General features: G+C 46.0%; 2 protein-coding genes across 4 annotated transcripts; one reads left to right on the top strand and one right to left on the bottom strand.

Annotated features, from left to right (window-relative positions):
• Positions 1 to 4,176: 4,176 nt before the first annotated feature.
• UBL5 (ubiquitin like 5) lies at positions 4,177 to 5,806 on the bottom strand. Its single transcript, XM_010954218.3, has 5 exons — positions 5,638 to 5,806; positions 5,237 to 5,297; positions 4,946 to 5,029; positions 4,789 to 4,826; positions 4,177 to 4,337 (listed from the first exon to the last, which is right to left on the bottom strand). The coding sequence occupies exons 2-5, from the start codon at positions 5,290 to 5,292 to the stop codon at positions 4,294 to 4,296; spliced, it is 222 nt and encodes a 73-aa protein (XP_010952520.1). The 5' UTR covers positions 5,293 to 5,297; positions 5,638 to 5,806; the 3' UTR covers positions 4,177 to 4,293.
• A 22-nt stretch (positions 5,807 to 5,828) lies between these two features.
• FBXL12 (F-box and leucine rich repeat protein 12) lies at positions 5,829 to 17,439 on the top strand. Of its 3 annotated transcripts, XM_010954219.3 has the most exons (4): positions 5,829 to 6,387; positions 10,499 to 10,648; positions 10,762 to 10,834; positions 13,582 to 17,438. In XM_010954219.3, exons 2-4 carry the CDS (start codon positions 10,563 to 10,565, stop codon positions 14,401 to 14,403), a joined length of 981 nt encoding a protein of 326 aa, XP_010952521.2. In that variant the 5' UTR covers positions 5,829 to 6,387; positions 10,499 to 10,562; the 3' UTR covers positions 14,404 to 17,438. The 3 variants fall into 3 exon arrangements, with proteins under 3 accessions (XP_010952521.2, XP_010952522.1, XP_074206809.1); XM_074350708.1 differs by lacking the exon at positions 5,829 to 6,387 and having other exon boundaries at positions 10,306 to 10,648; XM_010954220.3 differs by lacking the exons at positions 5,829 to 6,387; positions 10,762 to 10,834 and having other exon boundaries at positions 10,305 to 10,648; positions 13,582 to 17,439.
• The last annotated feature ends 6,407 nt before the right edge of the window (positions 17,440 to 23,846 follow it).

The raw sequence follows: 23,846 nt of genomic DNA, 5'->3' as shown, positions 1-23,846 counted from the left end.
TTGGACTGAAACATTATGCTATATACCAGAAACTGATACATTGTAACTGACTATACTTCCATTAAAAAAAAAACAAGCTGCTGAACTGTATTAGAGTATGTATAATTATCTCAATTGTGTAAAAACTAGTTTTACATCACAGAAATTTTCTGTATTCATTCAAATATGTAAATGACTAACACAGGTGATGCAGGTGAAGAAGGAAGGAACTTAAGGTTTAATACAACATTTTGATTCTTTCTTACAAGCACATATTAACATAATAATCCTTTTTAAAAGATAATTTAAGACTTAGAGGAGAGCTGCAAAAGTAGTATAGTTTTCAATGCCCTTCACCCAGCCTTCCCTTATAGTAACATCTTACATAACAGAACAGAGGTTCTCAACCAGTGGTGATTTTGATCCCCAGGGGACATCTGCCAATGTCTTGACACTTTTGGTCATCACGAATGGAGGAAGGGAGATGCTCCTGGCATTTAGTGGGTGGAGGCCGAGGATGTTGCTGAACATCCTACAATGCACAGCCCCCACAACAATTATCCACCCAAAACGTCAACAGCGCCAAACTGAGAAATTCTGCCACAGAACAATGATCGAAACTAAGAAATCCTCGTTGGTACACTACTATTAACTAAACTAAGACTTTAAAGGAATTTTCCCAGTTTTCCCACTAATATCCTTTTTGTCCCAGAATCCACACTGTCATATCTTCTTAGTTTCCTCCAATATGTGACATTTTCTAGGTCTTCCCTCGTCTTTCCTGATCTTGATACTTTTGAAGAGCAGAATGTCTCTCATTCGGATGTTTGGGCACGTTGGCGTTTATCTGATGTCCTCTCCTGATTAGACTGAGGTTATGCATGATTGGGAAGGATACCACAGAGATGATGCGCCCTTCACCAAATGATCAGTGATGTTGCAATGCATTACTGGTTAGGGTACCTATTGCTGCATAACATATTACCCCATGATTCAGTGTTTTTTTTTTTAACACTTACCATCTCATAGTTTCCATGGGTCAGGAATCCAGGCACAGTTTAGCTGGTGCCAGCAGCAGCAGCTGTGGTCTCATCTGAAGGCTTGACTGGACAGGGATCTCCTTATAAGCTCCCTCACATGGTTGCTGGCAGGACTCAAATTGCTAATACTGGACTGAGGACTACAGTTCCTTGCTGGCTATTGGCTTAGGGTCTCGCCAGAAGGCAGCTCACAACATGGCATCCAGCTTTCATTAATGAGTAAGAGACCAAGACAGAAGCCACAGTCTCTCTGCAACCTAATTTCAGCAGTGATATATCATCACTTCTGCCATATTCTATCTGTTGTGATAGTTTTGATCACTTGCTTAAGGTAGTATCTGAACTCATATTTTCCCCTTTGTGATGAATATATACCTTCAGGGAAGATACTTTTGAGATTGTGCAAATATCCTACTTCTGCTTAAATTTTACCCCACAATTTTTAGCATCTGTTAGTGCATTCTGCCTACAGCAGTTATTACTATGGTGATGCAATGGTGGGTGATTTCTTATTTCCCTCTTTCCTTCTACAATTATGTGGAATTCTTTTGTAATGAAGAGTTGTCCCTTCTCCCCCAACCATTTACATAGTCAGTTATTTATTTTTATGATCATGGGCTCAAGGATATTTATTTTGGGGGTTACAGTCTAATATTACTGTTATTTTGTTGCTTCCATCCTTTGTATTTGAGTACTTCCTACTTCCTGGTACAAAAGATGCTCCAGGTTCAGCTTGTATGTTCCCTGCCCTAGCTCTGGAACCAATTATTTCTCCTAGAAGCCCTGGTTCCTTTTATTGGAGATAATTTAGAAACCAAGATCTGGGTGCTTGGTGTGCTCATTGATACTGAGGTGTCCCTGCTTCTGGTCCCTCTAAGTGGATGAAGCAAGGAAACATACATATATATGCACACATCTGTATTTCTGCACATGTCTGTCTACATATTAAACAAAACCCGTGACACATTAGCTAACACTCAATTATGAGATCTAAAACAAAAACAAAGACAAAAAACCCGTAAGTTCATACTGATGCCTCCAACTCTAATCAAGCTCCACAGGGTTCATTCTAACCACCTCCTTCTACCGCACCCTCTCCTGGTTTTATTTGTAACTTCTTTCTCCACCAGTGAGACACCTGGCTCTAATTATCTACAATGTATTTATCCAATCCTGTGTGTGTATACATGTACAAAACTAGTTTCAGAATTGCTAAATCACACCACTGTGAGGAACATATTTACCAACTGCAGTACAGTGTTTCTGTGTAATTCTTTTTATCTTTTGCCTTATAGTATCGGGGGAAAATACTCTTTCCTCTAAGTTATTTAGGTCAGTTCCTTTCTTCCCCACCCCCTTCAGTGTGGTCATGTGATTCCCTTGTAATACAGGCAGACTCATTTGACAGCCTGCATTCCATCTTTCTCCCTACATCCTGGATGACAATTGCTGAGTCCTGCAGCCACCACATAGTTCTAAAAAGGGCAGTTCCATCACCACAAAAATCCTTCCACACCCTTTTATGTTTAAAAAAAAAAAAAAAGCAAAACAAATAAAAATCAGAAAAATACTACCTAAAAAGAATGAGACAGGTAATCTATACAGAAAGATAAAAAGTAAACCATAAAAAAGCAAACTGCTGAATGGTATATGACTATTACAGAGTGTATAATTATTCCAACTGTATGACTGTATGAAAACCATAGGTTGTATTTTGGAAAATTTCTGGAGTCACTCAAATCTGTTGACTGCTGCTGTTGGAAAGGGTGGTATGAAAATAAGAAAATTAATTTTTAGTAGAAATTTGGATTTTGTAACAACCAGATATTAACACAGTCATCTTTTAAAAACAAATGGAAGTTTACATAAATACATTGAAAAACACCTGACCTCGAAGAGAGAATGGGGCCAGGGGTGGGATTTTACTGTTGGCCTGTACTTATCTATGCTGATTTGAAAACAAGGACTCACCTTGTCAAGGTTGTTGTGTAATTAAAAAAAAAAAATTGTTGGGTTCGTTTTTTAAGCAGACAGGTGAGGAGACTGAGCTCTAAGCTTTAAGAGTAGGAAGAGCCGGGTACCAGGAAAGACATTTGTGACATGTCAGGAGGAAGCACAGTCCTAGGGACCCGAGAGAAGCCAAGGGGGCGGGTTGAGAGGAGGCTAATGGAGACCAAGGAGAGACCATCCTTAATGGACCACAAGTCAGCATCCCAGGTAGCCCACAGGTCTGAATCCCAAGACACTTGGTGGCAAAAGGAAGACAGAAGGCTGGGTGGAGCTTGGGGGCCAGAGGAGGGGCAGTGGGCTAGACTTGAATGTGGTGGTTAAGTACTGAGGAGGATCAGCCAGGTCAACGTTAGAGAGGGGAGAAGGGATGGAGCAAGGTGCTGAGTGAAATTCTCAAGACAGCTCCAGGATGTGGCTCTGGGAAAGGACAGGGCCAAGTTCAACCCCAGGATCTGTGGCCAGGAGAACAGAGATGGGGTGTTTGGTGTCCTGTCTACTCACACCTGAGGAAAGATGGCTGGAGACAGCTAATAATGCCAGGCATTCCTGCTGCTTTAACAGTATAATCTTATCCAGATGTGGGTGCCATCATGGTCCCACTGCTAATGATCAAAATTCAAACCCAGTTGTCTGATTTTTGAGGCTGGGTTCTTATAGCCTATGCCACACTGTTTCACACTGTCCACTAGGATTTCATAAGTGCCAGGAACTGTGGCTGCTTCACCATGCTTTCTCTCATCTTCACAACACACCAATGAAGTAAACATGATCAATTCCAGTTTGGATAAGGAAATGAAGGTTAAGTAACTTATGCAAGGTCACAGTTCATGGCAGAGCTGGGATTCTACCCACAATGTGTTTGAATCCAAACCTGTATTCCTACCTACATCTACTGTCCTTACCCAGAGGCCTCTTGATTTACCAGGGTGACAATAATCCCAGGATCTCTTGACCTTCAGAGACACATGGCAAACCCCAGAGCTCTGGTCTTCCACTCAGGCTCCCAGTCTACTGGCTGACTCTTCCCTCATTGATCCAGTCAGTCTTGAACTCATTATCTGCAGCTGGGCACTGAGAATATGGTGACAGCCAGACACCAACCCTCCCCTCAAGAGATAGCCCTCATTCAAAGATGACAGCAATGAAGCAGGCTCCAACTTTTTATTAACATGAGTTTTTTAAAACAAGCATCCATACTAGCATGGGGGAGTGGGGATGGGAGAAGAGAGGAGGCCACAGGGGAGCAGGAAGAAGGAATTCTGCTCTACTGGTAATAAAGCTCCAGGTTCATCCCATCATGGATTTCATCTGAGGTGAAGGTGTTAAGGAATCCTCACTGTGGGCTCTATCCCCACCCTCTCATCTCTCACCGATGGGTCAGGGCGGCTACATTTTGAACTGGGACATTTCAATTTGGAAAAAATCCAAACTTTAATTAAAAAGAAAAAAGTTCGTGCTCTTTTTCTACAACAGACACGCAAGTCTCACTCCACCCTGACCTCCTGTCCACACACAGTTGGAGCTCAGTAATAAAGATTTTGACTGTAATGTGTCCAAGTCTTATAAGCCAAATCAAAATATTTCACCAACCACCCTCCTCCCTCAACAAAACTACATAGCTCCCATTTTCTAAATACCTACCATATGCCACATACTAAGTTAAACACATGTGCATAACGTCATATAGACTACACTATTCAACAAAGAGAACCAAGTCTGGGTGCGCAGACCCTTCCTCAAGAAGTCACACAAAGGATACAGTCCCCCAGAGACACGTGGTCCTTAAAAATCGTGTACCTATGGGATAAAAACTTTTCAGAAGTTCTGCCTAAGCAAAAGGCTGGCTGCTGCGCTTCCCCAAACCAAAAGCTTCTGGCCTGCTCCTGTCCAGAAGCCAGCTCCACCACTGTACTCACCACTTCTTCAATACGATCTTGTTCCAGCGGGTGCCAGTTTGGGCTGCAATCAGCTTCTTAAGGTCCCCGATGGTGTCATCAGTGCTGGGCGCAGAGGGGTTAAGGAAAACGGAAGGGGAGAGGGTGGGTGGAGCACGGACGAAGGCATTCTAGGGCTGAATGCACTCTGCCAGGACCCCATCTCCCCCCACCCTCCGGTTTAACAAAAATCACCCTGCAACAAGGGCTGAGTTGCCTGCTTCATGGCAAGCACACCCAGGAAACCACTGCCTCTCGACCGCCAGTGGATACTTGCACTTAACGCGGACCTTCTTCCCCAGACGGTCGTTGCAAACAACCTCGATCATCCTGTCTGGAGCGACAAAGGGTGGGTGTCGGCAGGTAGCAGAATCAGGAATTCAAGGGTCCGCTAGGCCCCAACACCTCCGGTTATTGAGTCTTACGTTCACGCCTTCCGCAGTCCCCCATATCTGAATACTCCTGGTCCCCAAGTACCATGTCCCAGGACCTCGAACCTCAGGCGGCTGCAGACCCCAGGCAACCGCGTTTACCTCCCCCAGCCCCCGCCCCAGCCCCTCCCGGCTTTAGGCAGCCTGAAGGCCCAGCTTCGCCTCTCGAAGGGCCGTGGATCCTCAATGGCCGGGTCCCATTAGCTTTCCCCAACTCCGGACCTCTCCACTTGGCCCCCTTACCTCGAATCGCTGGGAACCAGCCGATACCACAACCTCCTCGCTTGAAGGCAGAGCCGGGGCAAGAGTCAACGCTAAACACCGGAAGCGGAAGTGCGTAGTCGGAAGTTCCGGTCCCCGCTCCTCCCAGTGCAGGTTAATACCTCGCGGAGTTTGCAGTCGCAGGCTGGGCGTGGGCTTGCGGTTCCCAGGAGCCGCCTAGGAGTCTCGAACCTGGGCAGGGGGATACCTCCGGAGGGGGCGTGGAGCGGAGTGATGGTCCCGGCTCGTGCGGGGCAGGGGCGTGGAGAGTCAGAGGTCAGGGGCCGGCGCCCAGCCGTTTGAATGCCGTTGGTCGAAGGCCCTTGGCTGTGCCGAGATGCCCCGTGGTGTGGCATCTGGTGGGGATGCTAGGGGCGCCCGGGAGACATCCAAGGGGAGCGGGGATGACCTCCCGTTCCTGGGCCCGAGGAAGCCTCTAACTGCAGATTCAGGGCTACGGGGAGCCTGGCCGAGTCCTGCAGTTATCCTGTCCGACCCTCTGCCTTCATTCAGGGCTGGGCCTCGGAAGCGTTTTGCTCACCTCTTCCCACCGGCTATCGCGCCTGCCCCCGCCTCCCCGGGACATCTGGAGTGCAGACTACAGTCAATAAGCGAAGAAGCCTTCTAATCTTGGCCTGGATACCAGCACTTACCAGAACGGAGTTCACGTTGCACGCCAAATTGCAGCACTGATGACGAAGCTGGAAACTGCACAGATGCAAAATCTCCCAGGTCTGTATCTTCAAGGGAAGTCGCTCCCGTCCTGCAGAGGGCACTGTATACCAGCTCCTAACCTTACCTTACAGCCCCAAAGCAGCCGCCGGACTGGTCTGGCTCCTCAGGGCTGCTGGAACAGGGGACACCTCTCCCTAACTGTTGGAACTAACTGTTGAACTGTTCCTTCTCAGCAGACAGGAGTCTCCTAGTTTAGTGACCCTAAAAGGATTCAGTCTGAAGAGGGGCCACTACTTCTGATTCACCCCATCCACCTTCTCAAACTAGGTTGTGAGATTAGGTGGAAGACATGAGAGGCCATACTGGGGAAAGGGCAGATGCTCTGTAACCCTGTCAGCGCTGCCCTGCCTTAGGGAACCGGCCCAGGAAGTCCCACATCAAGTGCTGGACTCAGGGGCCTTCCTGCCTCAGAACTTTGCAGAATCCCTGAACCCTACAGAATCCCTCTGAGTGGGCTTGAGAGGGCAGGGGATCTGAATGGAAGGCTTAGTCAGATTGGAGACCCAGGCTTTTGATCTAGACAGATGAGTCAAAGCCCCAACCTCACCCCTTAATTTTTTTTTCACCCCTTAATATTAAGCTGTGTGGTCTCAACACTTACCTTCTCTGATTCTCATTTTCCTCATCTATGGAAAGGCGATAGCAGTCCCCACCCTAGGATGGTAGTAAGGATTGGTCGTGGACCATCCCTTGACAGTCCTCTTGCAGAAGAACAGATGAGGCAAGAGGGAAGATGGGAAGGTCAAGGGGGAGCTTGAGGGGACTGATGTGCCTGAGGAAGTTTGGAAGGAGCACCTCTGCATTCACATGGAAATACTGGGGCACACCAGGTGTTGATGGTGGTTACCACTAGATGGTGGAATTGCTGAGTCTTATGTTCCTCTTTGGTGCCTTTTGGGGGTTTTCCCAGATGGTTTACAATGAACATACTTTTGTAATTAGAGGAAAAAGTAAATGTTATTTTTTATTAAAATAAGGAGTTTGAACTTCTCCATGTTGGATTAAAAGGTAGCTCAAACACAGGGTCATGATGCTGAGTTATGGGCTGGGGGAAATGGGAAAAGGGTGAGGAGTGCCGCTGAAAGGGAAGGAAAATAAAGTCTGGGGTTATTGAGGGGTTGGGCTCTATGGGGAGTGGTGGGGATCTACTGGGGGGCTGCCAGCCCCAGATGGGCTAAACCATCCCCAGTGGGGGTTGAGAGGAATGGGAAGTCCCAGGACTAGACTGCCACTGCTGGGAGGGGGAAGGGCCTCAGGAGACAGCATCCCTCACTGTAGAGACCTCTCCACATCCTGGTAATTAACATATGCAGCTTCCTACGAAGGGACTCAGTGACCATCCATTGAGGGGTCCAGACAGCCCTATCCTGAAGGATCTGCTGCCAGAGCTGCTCCTGGGAGGAGGTAGATGCTTCCCAGGAGGGAGAGTTCTAGGTCACAACTTAAGGAGCAAGCTGGGCAGGGCTCCTCTGTGGCCTAAGTTTCTGACCGAGAGGAAGGAGCTTATCTGTGGGGGTTCCTATACCGCCGCTCCTGTATGCTTGGTGGGGTAGGAAGATGATTCTTAGGAAACCCCTGTAACTAACCTGGGGGTGGGGACACCTGAGTTCTGCTGAACTTAAAGGTTCACCAGAAGGGAAATAATCTTAGAGGTGGAGAGAGTTGCTGGGGTGGTCCCTTCCCCCAACATCTCAGCCTGTCAGCTGGCCTTGGAGATGTAGCAGTGACCAAGGCCAACCTGCCAGAATTCAGTCTGATACAGGAGGAAGACAAGTAAAGAAGAAGACAAGTGAAGAGGTCCTTGCAATACAGTGTGACAGGTGCTGTGAGGGAGAGCCCAAGGTACGGGGAGCAGAGGCGGCACCGCCCGTACATGATGGTGTGGGCTTTCCAGAGGGAATCACAACCCCAGAGCACAGTGATGGAGGCCTGCACTCTGGCATCAGAAAAATCTGGGCTTGTGGTCCTGGCAAGCGACTTGCGGTTCTTTTGGTCTTTCGTGCCATAGTCCTAAGGAGGTTGCCAAAGCATGAAGCATTTTTTCTGTACTCTTGTTTGAGGAAAAATATCAAAGGGGTTGGATTTATTAATAAACACTTGGAACTTCTTTTTTTTTAAGGTCACGCTTGTACATGGTAAAAATTCAAGCAGTACAAAAAGTTTATGTACAGCAGCATAAAGTTTCCTTACCCTCCAGATCCCAGGCCCCCCCCCAGGGACAGCTACCATTAAAAGTTTTCATTTTCTAGAGATAGTCTCTGTGTCTTCAAACGAGTAATATGTACCCTCCCAAGAAAAGGAGAAAACTTTGCAGATGTTAATAACACATTTCAGTATAGCACGGGGAAATATATTCAAGATCTTGTAGTAGCTCACGGTGAAAAAGGATATGAAAACAAATATATGTATATTCATGTATGACTGAAAAATTGTGCTGCACACCAGAAACTGACACAACATTGTAAAATGACTATAACTCAATTTAAAAAAAAACACATTTCAGTAGAGATAGGGACTTTGTATTTTCAAGTAACATACAGCATTTTTAAGTTATGTCAAAGGGCAGAAATAAATGAGTTAGTTTTTATACAGGCATTTATATATAAAGTGAACCACATACTATATATATCCAATCTGATCAAACTATATACACTGTTTTCTACACTTTTTGTTTTTTAAAGCAAATGATATCCTTGAGATTGTTCCAAACAGTGCAGAAAGACCTACCTCATTCTTTCTGACAATCTGAGATCCTGGAGGTGGGGTTGTTGGGCCAACAGGGGCTGCAATCTGATTTGCCAAACTGTCCTCATCAATTCTGCCCCATTTGCAGAGGTTGAAAAGGTCTGTTTCCTCACATCAAGCCAGTGTAGATATTTTCTGGCTTCCTCATCTTTCTTAATCTGACAGGTAAATTGCCACAGGGTTTTTACTTTTTATTTATTAATGGATAAGTGTGAGCATCTTTTAAGCTTTTAACAGATCTTTTCAGCTTTACTCAAGTATAGTTGATATACAAAAATTGCACATATTTAAAATGTACATCTTAATGAGTGCATTTCTTTTTAAGACAGTTTTCAACATTTCCAATTTCTTCTTTATTGCCTTTATAGGATCTTGGGACTGTGATTTGGCAAAACCTATTCAACATTAAACTTCACATGTCCTTTGTCCCATCTATCCAACTCCTGGTTATTTACCCTATAGAAATAACATAAGAGATATATTATATATGTGTGTATACCTACATATGTATGTACATACATACATATATTAGAGAATGCTTAGGTCCAATATTGTTTGTGGTAATAGATCTGGAAGCAGCCTGAATACTCATCAATACAGGAATGCTTGAATAAATGTCACTGTCCTTAAGAATTGCAACTTTAAAAATGAGTGACGTGTATCAGGAGTGAGTATCAATTCAGGCTCTGTGGAGAATGTTTTGGCACTATCAATAAAAAGGAAAATTCAACACGCCTTTTAACAAGCTATTTCACTTCTACAAATTTATCCTCGTGCACAAGTATCAAAAAGCATTATTAAAAAGAATTTGAAAGCGAATATATATATGTTCCTATATGATTGTGCTGTACACCAGAAATTGACACAACTTTGTAAACTGACTATACTTCAATAAAAATGTTTTTTAAAAAATTCTTAAAAATGAAAAAAAAGCGTTATTAAGTAAAAAAGTAGGGACCTCGCTCTCCGCTGGGTCCGAGCGCTTGGTCCTGCCCTCAATCCTGCCCTTAGGGCTTGTTACCGGCCCTGCCACGCCTTCTGGGTTTGGTCCTCGCCCCTGCCCCGCCCTCTGGATCGCGTCCCCGCCTCGGTCACGCCTTATGGGCGTGGTCTTCGACTAACCACGCCCCTAGCCTCCTTCCCGCCCTTAGCCCCACCCCGAGGCGACGAGTTACCGCCCTAGCCACGCCTCTCGGGCTTGATCCCAGTCCCCAGCTGCATCCTCGGTTCCGCATTCAGATCCCGCGCTGATCTGGCGCCAGGGCTCAACCACGTCCCAGCAAGGGGAAAGCCGAAACTCTGCTGGCCGCAGGAAGCCGAGGCCACCGCCCCGCCCTCACTCTAATTTCCCCCTGCTTCCTAGGGCTTCCCCAGGACGAGTCCCGGAGTCCCTTTAGCCGGAAGCGGAAGTTCGTGTCGGTGGGATCATGGCGACTTTTGCCGACTTGCCGGACTCGGTCCTGTTGGAGATCTTCTCTTACCTCCCGGTCCGGGACCGGATCCGCATCTCGAGGTGCGGCCCCGCCCCGCGGGGGGGGGGGAGGGCCGGGCGGGGGGCGCACCCGGAGATGCAGATCTGGTCCCCGCGGGGCCAGGGTCGATCTAACGGCGGGTCCCCTCCCCCAGGGTCTGTCACCGCTGGAAGAGGCTGGTGGACGACCGATGGCTGTGGCGACATGTCGACCTGACTCTCTACACGGTACGCGGGGCCGGCCGGGCGAGGACTGGCCCTCTAACCCTGTATTTCGGACCAAACTGTCCCTGGTGCATCCCCGGCGCAGCGCTTACTTGCTCCGCTGCGACCTCCGGGCCTCAGTTTCCCCATCTCCAAAATGGCTATAACCAAGATCGTGCAGGGAAAGGGCTTACTGATGAGTTTTCATGGAGAAATCATCTCCCATCGTCAACTTACTTCCAGAATTAACCTCCTGAGTGGTGCCACCAAACCATTTCCACTTTCTCACGTTGGTATTTTTTGTTTAATTATGAACTATTTCAAATATATATATATATATATGGGGGAAAGTATAGCTCAGTGGCAAAGTGCGTGCTTGGCATGCACAAGGTCCTGGGTTCAATCCCTAGTACCGCCATTTAAAAAAATAATAATACATAAATAAATAAATAAACCTAATTGCTCCACCCCCCAATAAAACAAAAAAAAGTTAAAAATTTTTTAAAAATCAAATATATATAGAAACGTAAAGAGGATAATATATCTGAAAGCACGTACTCACCATCTAAATTTAACCTTATTTAACTTCTGGCCTTATTGGCTGCAGATCATGTGAAACACATACAAATGTTTATATGTACATATGTGCATACAACATTTATAGATATTTTTTTTGCACTTTTCGAACCCCTCCTCAGAGGTAACCGCTATTACAAAGTGCATTTATACCCCTTCACGTTGTTACTTATTTCCTATGTGTGTGCCCATAAGGATTATACAGTACTGTTAAGTAGTTTCTGAAGTTTAGATAATGCTATTCTACTATTTAGATAATTAGATGCTATTTTACTTATATATCCACCTACAATCGGCTTTATTCACACAATATTGCATTTGAGATTTATTCCAATTGACACTTGTAAATCTAATTCATTCCTTTTAACTGCTGTTAAATGAATATAGCAAAATTTGTGTATTTTTCTGCGGACAGACGTTTAGGTTATTTCCTGCTTTTTACTGTTACAAACAATGGTCTAAGGAGGTGTCTCAAACTTTACTGTGCATGTGAGTCACCTACGGGGATCCTGCTAAAATGCAGACTCTGATTTGGTGGCCTGGAGTGGGGCTTCAAGATTCTGACAACTTGAATCTAACAACTTCCCAGCTGTTACTCATGTTTCTGGTTCTCATTCCACAAGAATGTCCTTGTGTTCATTTTCTTGAGTTCAGGTGTCAGTTATTCTGAAACCTAGAAGTGCAATTTCTGAGACGTAGGGTCCTTTGTAATTTATTGTTTTCAGCTCTTCATCTGCAATTCCCAAATCAAAAAGTCAGCAAAGTGGAAAAGTTTTTTTGTAAGCTTGGCACAAATTCATTTGGTGGCAAGACCTGATGTGAGCTAGTAAAGGCTATTAATGTCCTTTTTCTTTACCCCACTTAGAATAAATAGTCATGTTATACTGAAAAATATTAATCTGATAACGGGGTGTCGCCCTCCACCCTTCTGATGGTATTATATATGATATTTGCACCGAATTAATTCTTTTTAAAATTAATTAATTTATTTATATGGGGGTACTGGGGATTGAACCCTCAGCCTTGTGTGTGCTAAGCATGTGCACTACCATTGAGTTATAACCTTCCCCCTGCACTGTATTAATTCTGAATTCTGAAACCCATCTGTCTCCAAGAGCTTTGGATAAGTAATTGTGGCCTTGTGTAGAAATTATTTTTATTGACATCACCTTTTTAAAAAATGACTATTTTTTCTGTATTAGTTTTTTCTATAATTTTATTATGAAAAATTTCAAACATACATAAAAGTTAAAATAATAGTACAGAGCACATGAAGTTGCCCACCATTAACATTTAATTACATTTGTTTTATTATCTATTGACCCCCTTTCCATCCATCGATCCAATCTTTTATTTTTCAAACACATTTCAAAATAAGTTGCAGACAAGAGTCCGCTTCATCCCTAAACACTTTAACACATGAAATAGAGATTGACTAGGACATTTGTTTGACATTTCTCTTTTTGAGGTATAATTTTTGAAAATCACCAAGTCATGAATAATTCTTGTAAAAATGTTGAAGTCATAACTATGTAGCGGGATGGATGTTAGCTAGACTTACTGTGGGGATCGTTTCACAATATATACAAATATCGAATCATTATGTTGTATACCTGAAACTAATGTAATGTTATATGTCAATTATATCTAAAGTAAAACAAAACATAAACAAACAAAAAAAGGCTGAAGTATTGCCACAGTTGAAGCTAAGAGCCTTTGGCAGTTATCCCCTGGTGTCCTCAACCCTTTCCCAGAATAACTACTGTTATAAGTGGATTCCACTCTTACTATTGGAGTATTTCCTTCTATTCCACCTTCTATGTGTGGTTACAAGAGCAAGACTGGCCTTTGGAATCAGGCTGTGTTGAATCATAGCTCTTCACTCACAACAAGAGTCTGGCCAATATGTTTTTCCAAAGGTACCTACTACACAACCAGCTTTCTAGTTTGATGTTCAACACTGAACCTGGCAAATAGTAGGCACTCAACGAAAATTAACTATTATGGCTGGAATAATTATGCCCATATAAAATAGATAGTATTGTTTCTTTTTCTTTAACATCCAAAGTATCATTTTGCCACTCTTGCCTGCATATCTTGAGGAGTAACCCTCGTTAGTCTCTCCAGGCAAAGCGGGGGCCTTGGAAGATGCCCCCTATTTCTCAGCCAGTCACCCTCATCTCTGGTTCTTACAGATGCGACCTAAAGTCATGTGGCACCTCCTTCGCCGGTACATGGCGACCCGGCTCCACTCCCTGCGGATGGGCGGCTACCTGTTCTCGGGCTCCCAGGCTCCCCAGCTGTCCCCTGCCCTGATGAAGGCCCTGGGCCAGAAGTGCCCCAACCTGAGGCGCCTGTGCCTGCACGTGGCCAACCTGAGCATGGTGCCCATCACCAGCCTGCCCTGCACCCTGAGGACCCTGGAGCTGCACAGCTGCGAGATCTCCATGGCCTGGCTCCTCAAAGAGCAGGACCCGACCGTGCTGCCCCTGCTCGAGTGCCTGGTGCTGGACCGCGTCCCCGCCTTCCGCGACGAGCACCTGCAGGGCCTGACGCGCTTCCGCTCCCTGCGCTCGCTCGTGCTGGGCGGCACGTACCGTGTGACCGAGACCGGGCTGGATATGGGGCTGCAGGAGCTGAGCTACCTGCAGCGGCTCGAGGTGCTGGGCTGCACCCTCTCGGCCGACAGCACCCTGCTGGCCATCAGCCGCCACCTCCGAGATGTCCGGAAGATCCGGCTGACGGTCAGGGGCCTCTCGGCCCCCGGCTTGTCAGTCCTGGAGGGCATGCCGGCCCTGGAGAGTCTGTGCCTGCTCGGGCCACTCATCACCCCAGAAATGCCTTCCCCAGCTGAAATCCTCTCCTCCTGCCTCACCATGCCCAAGCTCAGGGTCCTGGAGCTGCAGGGGCTGGGCTGGGAGGGGCAGGAGGCTGAGAGAATCCTGTGTAAGGGGCTGCCTCATTGTATGGTCATTGTCAGGGCCTGCCCCAAAGAGTCCATGGACTGGTGGATGTGACCGACCCACCAGTCCCTGGGACCCTGCTCAGCTTTCATTCATGAGCCCCGGACCTCTGAGCAGCCCCTTGCTGAGGGCAGGTAATCAGGCTGGAGAGGCCTGAAAGCCACATGTAGAGAGAACCCAGGCCTTGGCGCCTTCAGATCATTGGAAACATTGTTTGCCAGCTGTGTGGCCCCTGTGACATCAGCCAGCCTCTCAGGGGCCCTGTCCTCACATCCAGAAATGAGGAAGACTATAGCTACCTCATGGTTATGTTGCAAAGCCTTACTCTACCAGCCCTGGGCCCAGAGAGGGTCCTCAGTGAAGGGCCATTCTCAGGACCAGGACGAATGCAGAAGGGTGGGTTAGGAGTTAGGGAGGCCTGAGGGGCCAAGGTCCCTTAGGAAGCCTGGAAGGGCTGTCTACGCATGTGCTGCCACGCACTGACACACCACTGACACACCGACACACCATTGACAAACTGACACCATTGACAGACTGACAGGCACTCTGGAGACTCAGAGAGAAGGGCAGATGCAACTCATGCTTTGATGATCAAAATGTTAAAGGTTCTAAGTTGTACTTTCTGTATTTTGTATTCTATACTTTCCAAGTGTTCCCCAATATATATTATTTTGCTATTAAAGAAAAGGAATCGTGTTTTTTTTAAAAAAAAGCATTCAGTTTATTCAACAAGTTTCTTGAGCCCCTGCTATTTTGTGGACCCTGCTCTAGGTCCTGGGGCCACAGCAATGAACAAAACACACAAAACCAGAGAAGGGGAGAGAGTATAGCTCAGTGGTAGAGTGCCTGCTTAGCATGCACAAGGTCCTGGGTTCAGTCCCCAGTACCTCCATTAAAAATAAATAAATAAAAGCCCAATTTCCGCCCCCCGCAAATAAATAAATAAATAAAAATAATTAAACACACACACACACAGACCTGAGAAGAAGGTGGGATGATAAAGAGGTGAACACATCCATGGAATAGTTTCAGAGACTCTGTGACAATAAACCAGGGCCACGTGATGGAGGCACATGTGTTTGGTCAAGTGGGCAGGTGGGCTTCTCTGAGCCAAGACCTGAGTAGTGGTGAGGAACCAGCTCTGAGAAGCACTGGGGAAGACAGAAAAGGCAAAGACGAGCTGAGAAGAGCTTGGCAGTTGGACCGGAAGAAGGTCCAAGTGGCCGAGGGAACAAAGGGTGAAAAGGAAGTGATGGAGACGGATGATGGGGAGAGGTTGGAAGGGCCTCCCAGGTGGCTTTGGTTTTAGAGGTTCAATAAGTAGCAACTCCTTTTCCTGCCTTTTGAGTTTGAACCACTTGAAAGATGCAGGTGGCAGACTGATAGTGATTCCCAGCGCCCACCTATGAAATGAGCGTTACTTCTGTGCTGCGCTGGGTAGGAGGGTGTGTGCGGCTCTGCCACCCGCTCAGGGTGCCTGCTCTGTGGTGCACAGACCCAGCAGAAAGGAATGGTGTCTAAGATGCGTACCCCTGGTTCCCTATTCCAAGTTGATGCATAAGAGAGGACCTGGATATTTCTCTCATGCTTTTCCCAGTGGGGTGGCCAGTGGAAATCCCCCCTCATCTAGCCCCTCCCCTCATCTAGGACTGGGGTATGAGCACTCCCCGAATGTGGCCATAGTTTGGATCTACTTTTCCCATGCTGTAACCAAGCCTGGCAGCTCCAGCCCAGGGCATCTGGAGGACTGGGTTGATCCAGGCTGGGGCGCGGGCACTGGGAATGTCTTGGGAAGGGAAATGACATCTGTTAAGCTAGTGGAGGGTTGTCTGGAGATCTGGGGTCCCTCGTAAGGAGTGTGATGGAGGGATGGACACAAGCCCAGTCCTGGGCTCTGCTTGTGGCCCTGCAGGTGGGCTGCTGAAACCCACCTGGAGCCGCTCCAGGGGAAAAAAACTTCCTTTCTTCCCCTCCCTGCCTTTCCAGTGGGAATGGAGCAGCAGACATGAAGTTAGAGGTAGTGGTGTACACAGAAATGTTTAACTGCCAGTGTTAGCAGGTGGTGGTGGTGGAGGCGGCGGGGGTGGGGAGGGAGTCCTGATTTGTAGTGTTTGTAGAGTGTGCAGATTTCTGCTGTGTAAATACTCTCCCCATGGCTGGTTTCATGCTACCAACAGTTTAACAGCTGGTCTAAGGAATTCGTGAAATTTTAGCAATCAGCTCCCCTGTCCTGGCAGGAGCTGGCTGCAGCACACCGCTGGTGAGAGATGTCTTTCTCCTAGGCTCACCCTTTGGGGGACTCTGCCTTGGTTACCCTTCCCCCAGGCTTAGCTCTGAGGGCTGGTGGGGTTATAGGACATTAGACAGAGCTCCTCCTCTCTTGGGATGCCCCACTCCCACCCCAACCCGTGCCTTCTCCCAGGTAAGGGGCTGGGGGCTTAAGGCTACCTTGTTTTTAAAACGGACCTGGAACTTGTTTCAATCGCACATAATAAGGTGACACAGAGACAACTGTCGTATGGCTGTTAGCATAACTGACACCATCTTGCGCCCATAGAGTTCCCCCTGTCCTTCCACTGACCTTACTCAGGGCTGCCCTGTGCAGTAAATCACTTCGCTGACATCAAGGGCTTTGAAGCTAACAGGTACTGTTTAATAACCATTAGGGTCGGGTGGCCTCTCTGCTCTGTTAGTCCCCAAACAATGATGAAAACCTTTGCTGATGTATTCCTGGTGCCCACAAAGCGAGTTACCCATTCATAAATCTTAACTTAGGAATGCATGTCCCGTTTCCAAGCATCCACCCTCATACCCTAGTTTAACTACAGTTTACTCAAGTTATACTATAAACTAGTTTAACTATAATATTGTCCTTGGGAGTGCGGAGTGCAGCTACGAATTCTTCCGGATTGTTGTCTTGGCGTCTGCCCAGTCTCACCCTGTCAGTAAGTTACTTTATAATAAAGTGGTCCATTGATTATATGAAGCTGCCTGCCTCATGTATGGGTCTCAAGATGCCTTCTCATTTCAGTGGTCACTTTTCCTTCCCTCCATCCTCCAACAACTGTCTTCTAAAGATGGGCTTATTACTTAGAGTTCCCAAGAGGAGGGGGCCTGCCACGGCATGCAGGGCCACCCGGGAAGGCACTAGGGCTAGTAAGAGGAACGCATGGACCACAGCCTTTATAATGGTTCTTGCTGGAAGGAATGAGTGAGGCAGGGGAGGCCAGCTGAGCTAGCTTAGAGTGGGATAGTTTGAATAATTTCAGTGGGCTCTAGGCTCCACAGATGGTCCCTAGTTGCCTGTTACCTGGTCCTAAGCTGATTTAGGGCAGAGGGATATTGGTTTAATGTGCTAGAGGTAAATTAGATAAAGAAGGTGGTGGGCTTGGTTGGTCTGTGTATGGCAGGTGGGTTCCTAGGCAAGTAGTTTGCTGTCTCTAGGGACTAGCTAACCCTGGGAGGGGTGGTCCTTCCCCAGGTTTGCAAGGCCTAAGATGTCAAAGCATCATAAAGTACAAAAAAATACAAAACATGATTAATACACCCTCCCACAAAGGTAAAGGGTAATCACTAGAGCTGACATTTATTGAGTGCTTATTACACATCAGGCATGGTGTTCAGTCCTTCATGTACAGACTCCTATCAGCCGCCCAGAGAGAAGGCACAGAGGAAACAGGCACAGAGAAGTCAAGTTGCCCAAAGCCACACAACCAGGGAAGTAGTAGAATGTGAGTGATCTTATTCCACAACCTTTAAAAAATTTTTGGGTTTTTTTTTGGGGGGGGAGGGTAATTAGGTTTATTTATTTATTTGTTTGTTTATTTACTTTTTTATTTAATGGAGGTACTGGGGATTGAACCCAGGACCTCATGCATTCTAGGCATCTGCTCTACCACGGAGCTATCCCCTCCCCTCTTATTCCACAAACTTAACCATCACGTGAAGTTGCTTTGTTGACCTGTAACAGTGTCTGAAAGGACGGCCCAGTAACTGTACCCCATTAGACAACATTTTTTTAGTGTATTGAGGCATAATTAATGTATAACAAACCACGTGTTTAAGTAATTTGATGACTTTTGACTGGAGTGCTCTCGTATAACCATCACCACAATCAAGATAATAACATTTTCCATCACCCCCAAAGTTTCCCTGTGGCCCCCTCATAACCCTCCCTCCGTTCCTGTCCCCAGGCAACCAACCACTGATCTCCTTTCTGTCACTATAGACTATTTTTGCTATTCCTAGAATTTTGTGCAAATGGTATCACATGGTGTGTAATTTTGGGGGTCTGTGGGAGGGGTCTTGTTTCATTCACTCCCCATAACAATTGTGAGTTTTATCCAGATTGTGGCAGGGATCAGTCATTTGTCCCTGAGTAGTGCTCTATCACAGGACTATGCACAATCTGTTATCCATTCATCTATGGACAGTTATTTGTGTTTAAACCGATACTTTTTGGTTAAAAAGAAACTTTCCTATCGTTGAAAATAATACATGCTTATAAAGAATTTTAACATTATGGAAAGTGAATCTATTTCTAACCCCAGGCCCCAGAGGGAATCACTGTGAAAAGTTTGGCCTTATAATCTTCTAAAACTCTCTTTGTCTTGTTGACTGAAAACAAAAAAGCACAACGTGAGAGTTGTGAGTTAAGTTTGATTTGGGGCCTACTGAGGACGCTAGCCCAGGAGACAGACTCTCAGACAGCTCTAAGGAACTGCTCCCAAGACGTAGGGAAGGAGGGCAGTATATTTATGGTTCTAGTGAAGGGGGATACGTGCAACCCAGTACAATTTTGCTAGATGATTGCTGCTCATCATGAGGAGCCAATGTCACTGTTAATGATTTTAGTGCTTTTCTAAATATGAAAAGATGCAAGAATTTGGGCCGATAAAATCTTGCCTTGAAAATATCTAACTATCTGAAAGGCTTGTTCTGCCAGTTTTCCCCAGAGCACACAATACCTCACCCCTGATCTCCACCCTGAACTCCTTTCAGAGTGTGTTGAAGGTCAGCGACTGCAGTGACTCGTGACTTCATCCTTGTAGAACCAGAGAGCAAATAACAATTTTTAGTCGGTGGTCTATTGTGGGGACTTTGGACAAAAAAACAATCAGTGGCATCTCTTCCTTTTCCTTCTGAGTCTGAGACCAGGCACGGGAATTCCAACTGCGCAGGACCCAGTGGGGCCTTCCCAGGACACACCCCTCCCCCATGTCCTCTGTTACAGCTCCTTTCTGAAGTACCCAGATAACAGTATCTCAGGTCTATTTCCTGAGTTTTTCAGATGCTAAAAACCACCACCAAATGAACTACTTGATGATCACGAGCATGTGGCCCCCTTCTGGCGCCTAGGGATTGAGAGTGTTGACCACCCTGCCCTGTTATCTCGGCATCAACCAATCAGAGAACTGTGCACGAGCAGATCACATGCCTGTAACCCTCCCCTCCCTTACCTGGCCTTTAACTATGCTTTGCTGAAATTCTTCGGGGACTTTGGAGTTTTCTTGGGTATGAGCCACTCCATCCTCCTTGCTCAGCTCTACAATAAACCTGTCTTTGCTCCAAATTCCGATGTTTCGGTGTGTTTGGCCTCAGGTACGTTGGGCACACGAACTTGTGTTCAGTAACATACTCAGTAATGAAAACATCAGCTTTGTGACCAATAAAAGCTGACTGGAGCATGTGGCTTCACTCTGCAGCCCAGTGGGCTTTCTGACATTTCACCCCTAAATTTGCCAGGCCTACTCAGGCACGGCACAGCTGGTCAACCACAAGTCTCCTCTGGATGCTTACTGCATGGCCCCGGCCTGATCAAAATACCCTCTTTCTGGGGTCCAGCAGACTCCAAAAGGCAGAGAGAAAGGGCATGAACTGTTCAAATTCAGTTCCTTCTTTCAAACCCACCAGTGAGATAAAATGTGTGGGTTTGTATGTGCAGAGAGGGGTCGGGACTGTCACTTCAGCTGAAATTCCCACCACTTGGACACAGGATGTCGGAGGAATGCAGTTTCTTCCTTAACGCAGACTGAGACAAATGCTCACCTGCTTTGTGTCGATTTCAGCTCATTGACAGGGATGCTATCAGCTAAGGATGCTGGGGCCCTCATCTGGGCCCAGACTACTTGTGGCGAGTCCCCAAGGACATTTCCCCAACCTGAATCAATGCTTCATGGCTGGACTGGCCCTTGGGGTTCTTGTTATGATAGTGATGAAATAAAATTATTTTAAGGCTGAACAAGAAAAAGTTTAAACATAAGATTCTCTCTCCACCCACGTGGGCCACTACCTGCTCCCCTCTGTGTGCAAAGTGCATCGGCATTATACATTAGCCAGACCTCCTCAGAAGACACGGGCATACCTGCTCCACTGTGAAGAGCAATTTTCTCCCGGCACCAGCAAGGTTACTCCTTAGGAGATAACATTCCTTTCTCAACCCTGTAAAAGGTCACAGTGACCCAGTACTAACCTTGTACATGCAGATCTGGACTATGTAAATTCTCAGCACGTCTCTTTGATGTATAACCCTTTGTCTCGAAAAATGTACGTAGCTGTGCTTTGACCTCTAATGGCTGAAACAGTCCTCAGAGCTTTCTGAAAGATAATTCTGAAAATTATCTCCTGGGTTTTAATCCTCAAGTTGGCTGGAATAAAATTCTCTATTTCTTTCTTCGGTTGTCTACTAATTACTTTTCTTTGGTTAACAATTGCAAGATGCAGCTCAGCAACAATCATCAGGGAACTTTGAAAAAATAAGGTTTTAGATAAACACTAAGGTCCTACTGTATAGCACAGGGAACTATAATCAATAGCTTGTAATAACCTATATGAAAAAGAATGTATATAATTGAATTGCTACACTGTACACCAGAAGCTTATACAACATTGTAAATCAACTATACTTCAATTTTAAAAAAGGAAAAGAAAAAACAAGGTTTACTAGTCATAGGTCCTAGAAGGTACAGGGTGCATGTCCAAGGACTCAGAGAGAGAGAGAGATGAAACCCAGACATGGGTTCTGTCTTTACTGGGGTCGAGCATGTGGTGCCTAGTATTTTGAGGGTTCACTCTTTATTGCATAAAGGGACTTCTAAATGAGTGCCAGCAAGAAACTGGTTAGAACCTGCTCCGTAGCGAGGACTTAACCAGACATGACCCAATGCTCATTGTAATATAATTGACATTGCGGCTTAGGCACCCCCCACCCAAGGGTTTTTCTGTATTCACCATGGGTAAAGACGCGGGCAAAGGGGCCAAACAAGACTCAGCATCCCAGGGGCAAGAGCTGTCTATCAATCAAAAGACCACCCCTACTCTAGGGTATCATTGAAAGGGCAGGAAAAGACCGCTGCTTTCCCCGCTTGGATCAGCCCACCTCCCTGTTCTTGGAGGTGTACTTTGCTTGTCCTAAATAAATCCTTTAAAATCTTTTGCTACACAATGCACTCCATCTCCCATCTGTAATCTTATCTTTTGGGTATGATAAGAACGGGGGTCTTTTCCCATTTCCTTTTGGGCTAACAGAACTAGGGTGCAGGAAGAGAAAAGTAGAATCACTCAAGCCTTCCATTATCTAGGTTCCCCAGGGCTCTCTAAAAGGAGACCTTCACGGATGGGGCAGCTTCATTTCTGTCTGGTTGTTCAGCTGATAACTGTGTTACGCAGCTGGTAATAGATTTACTTGAGATGCATGTCTTTGAAACAGATGCCGCAGCTCTCAAAAGCCAGTGGCACAGTGTCAGTCACTTATCCTGCACCTCCTTAAATGCAAAGACATTCCCTGAGCTTCTTGGGGAGAAACTCACTCCCCCAACAAAAGAAGAGACTTTCTGCCTAACTGTTAAGATGCTTGCAGATCTGGTTGGGATGTTCTCTCACTTGCCATAATCCCTCTGAATGTAGTCTCTCTTTACCAACGTCCAGAATTAGTTTTAGCCGACAAGGCAAAACAAACAAACAAAAATCCACAGTCATTCTTGACTCCTCGCCCCCTAATCTACACATCAAATCCACCAGCAGACAGTCATTCTAGCATCAGAGCACTGTTCCACTCCTTCCATCCTCCCCTGCCACCCTCGTCCAGACCTCTCCATCTGTCATTGGGATTATTGCCTTAAGTTGTTTGTTTGTTTGTTTATTGCCTTAACTTTCTAATTGTCTTCCCTGATTCTATCTTTGCTTCTACAGAGTCACACAAAAGACAGAGATCGTTTAAAATTACATCAGATAAGGTTGCTCCTGTAGCTCAAAACCATTCAGAGGCTCCCCACTGCACTCAGAGTCAAACCCAAAATTGTTAGTTGCCCAGATGGCCCTATATGATCTGACTCTGTTACTTCTTCGACTTCATTTCCTGCTAGTCTCCATTCTGCCCAATTTACTTCAACCATTTTAGACATTGTGCTTCTACTGTTGGTTAAAGAGGCCAAATCTTTCCTGCCTCAGGGCCTTTGCACTTGCTGTTCATGCTTCACCCATAAATTCACAGACATTCCTTGAATTCCTTCATCTTGATTGCTGGAGCTGAAATAAAAATACTGTGTCTAGATAACTGTGAGCCTTAGTTTTTCTCATCTGCCAAATTGCTGCTCTCCCCACTCAAAGGCACTAGGCATTGTTAAAACCCAAAGGTACACTGAGAAGGGAAAATGCTTTTTTAAAATGAGACTTTCCAACAGGGAAGGTACATTTTATGGTTGGTTTTAAGAGCAGCTGTTTGGGATAGAATGTAATACCCTTGACCACCAGCAGACGGAAGCACATCATCAGATTTATCATGTAAATGATAACTTCATAACAGGAATTAAGAGAAGTTGCTAATATTTGTATTCCTCTATATCATTCGTAAGGGGGAAAATGAAAGGAATGTATAGGTGTTGGGTATCAACTTTATCAGCTGGATACACCAATCTACATCTATGATTTAAAACAGAGTATATCCCTCATTTCTCAGAATTCCCCAGTAATAATCAAACGGGAAATGAAACGAAAACTTGAATGTACGTATGTATAGTGTCTAGGAGTGAACCTAATAGAAAGATATAATCCACTGAAGAAGAAAAATTTAAACATTAACACCTTAAGAAGGAACAGGATAAACAGAGGATGATCCGTTTGTGGACAGATAAACTTCCTAAGCCTGGTGTTCCGTTGTCTATGTGGAGAAAAGAGCAGAAAAAGCTTTTTTGGATAGCCTGAGGACTGGTCAACCAGAAGTGAGGCCCTGCCTAAGCCCCGCCCCCATACCTGGAACCCTCCCATAGCTTGGACCCCGAGGCGGGAGTCCGTCTTAGCCCCGCCCACAGGTCCTGTACCTGCTCCCAGCCTCAGCCTTCTAGGATTGACCTTCAATCCTAGTCACGCCCCCTAGGCCTTATCTCCGCCCAGGCCAAGCCCTCCAAGAACAGCTCTCCCCTCTAGTTCTGCCCCCTTTTCAACAGAAAACTGGCATGGAAATAGGCAATTTATAAATGAGCAAATATAGTAACCATAAT

The sequence above is a fragment of the Camelus bactrianus genome, chromosome 22 (assembly GCF_048773025.1).
Source record: "Camelus bactrianus isolate YW-2024 breed Bactrian camel chromosome 22, ASM4877302v1, whole genome shotgun sequence".
Lineage (NCBI taxonomy): Eukaryota > Metazoa > Chordata > Mammalia > Artiodactyla > Camelidae > Camelus > Camelus bactrianus.
The sequence above is the reverse complement of the archived record's forward strand: the minus strand, read 5'-3'. Positions and strand labels throughout refer to the sequence as shown.

Bases quoted from the DNA above. Each gene is read 5' to 3' on its own strand.
- UBL5 (XM_010954218.3), bottom strand. From the start codon at position 5,292: ATGATCGAGGTTGTTTGCAACGACCGTCTGGGGAAGAAGGTCCGCGTT. The intron at 5,030-5,236 runs GTATCCACTGGC...CTCTGCGCCCAG, and splicing joins AAGGTCCGCGTTAAGTGCAA to CACTGATGACACCATCGGGG. The intron at 4,827-4,945 runs GTGAGTACAGTG...TTTATCCCATAG, and splicing joins AAGATCGTATTGAAGAAGTG to GTACACGATTTTTAAGGACC.
- FBXL12 (XM_010954219.3), top strand. From the start codon at position 10,563: ATGGCGACTTTTGCCGACTTGCCGGACTCGGTCCTGTTGGAGATCTTC. The intron at 10,649-10,761 runs GTGCGGCCCCGC...CCCCTCCCCCAG, and splicing joins GACCGGATCCGCATCTCGAG to GGTCTGTCACCGCTGGAAGA. The intron at 10,835-13,581 runs GTACGCGGGGCC...TGGTTCTTACAG, and splicing joins TCGACCTGACTCTCTACACG to ATGCGACCTAAAGTCATGTG.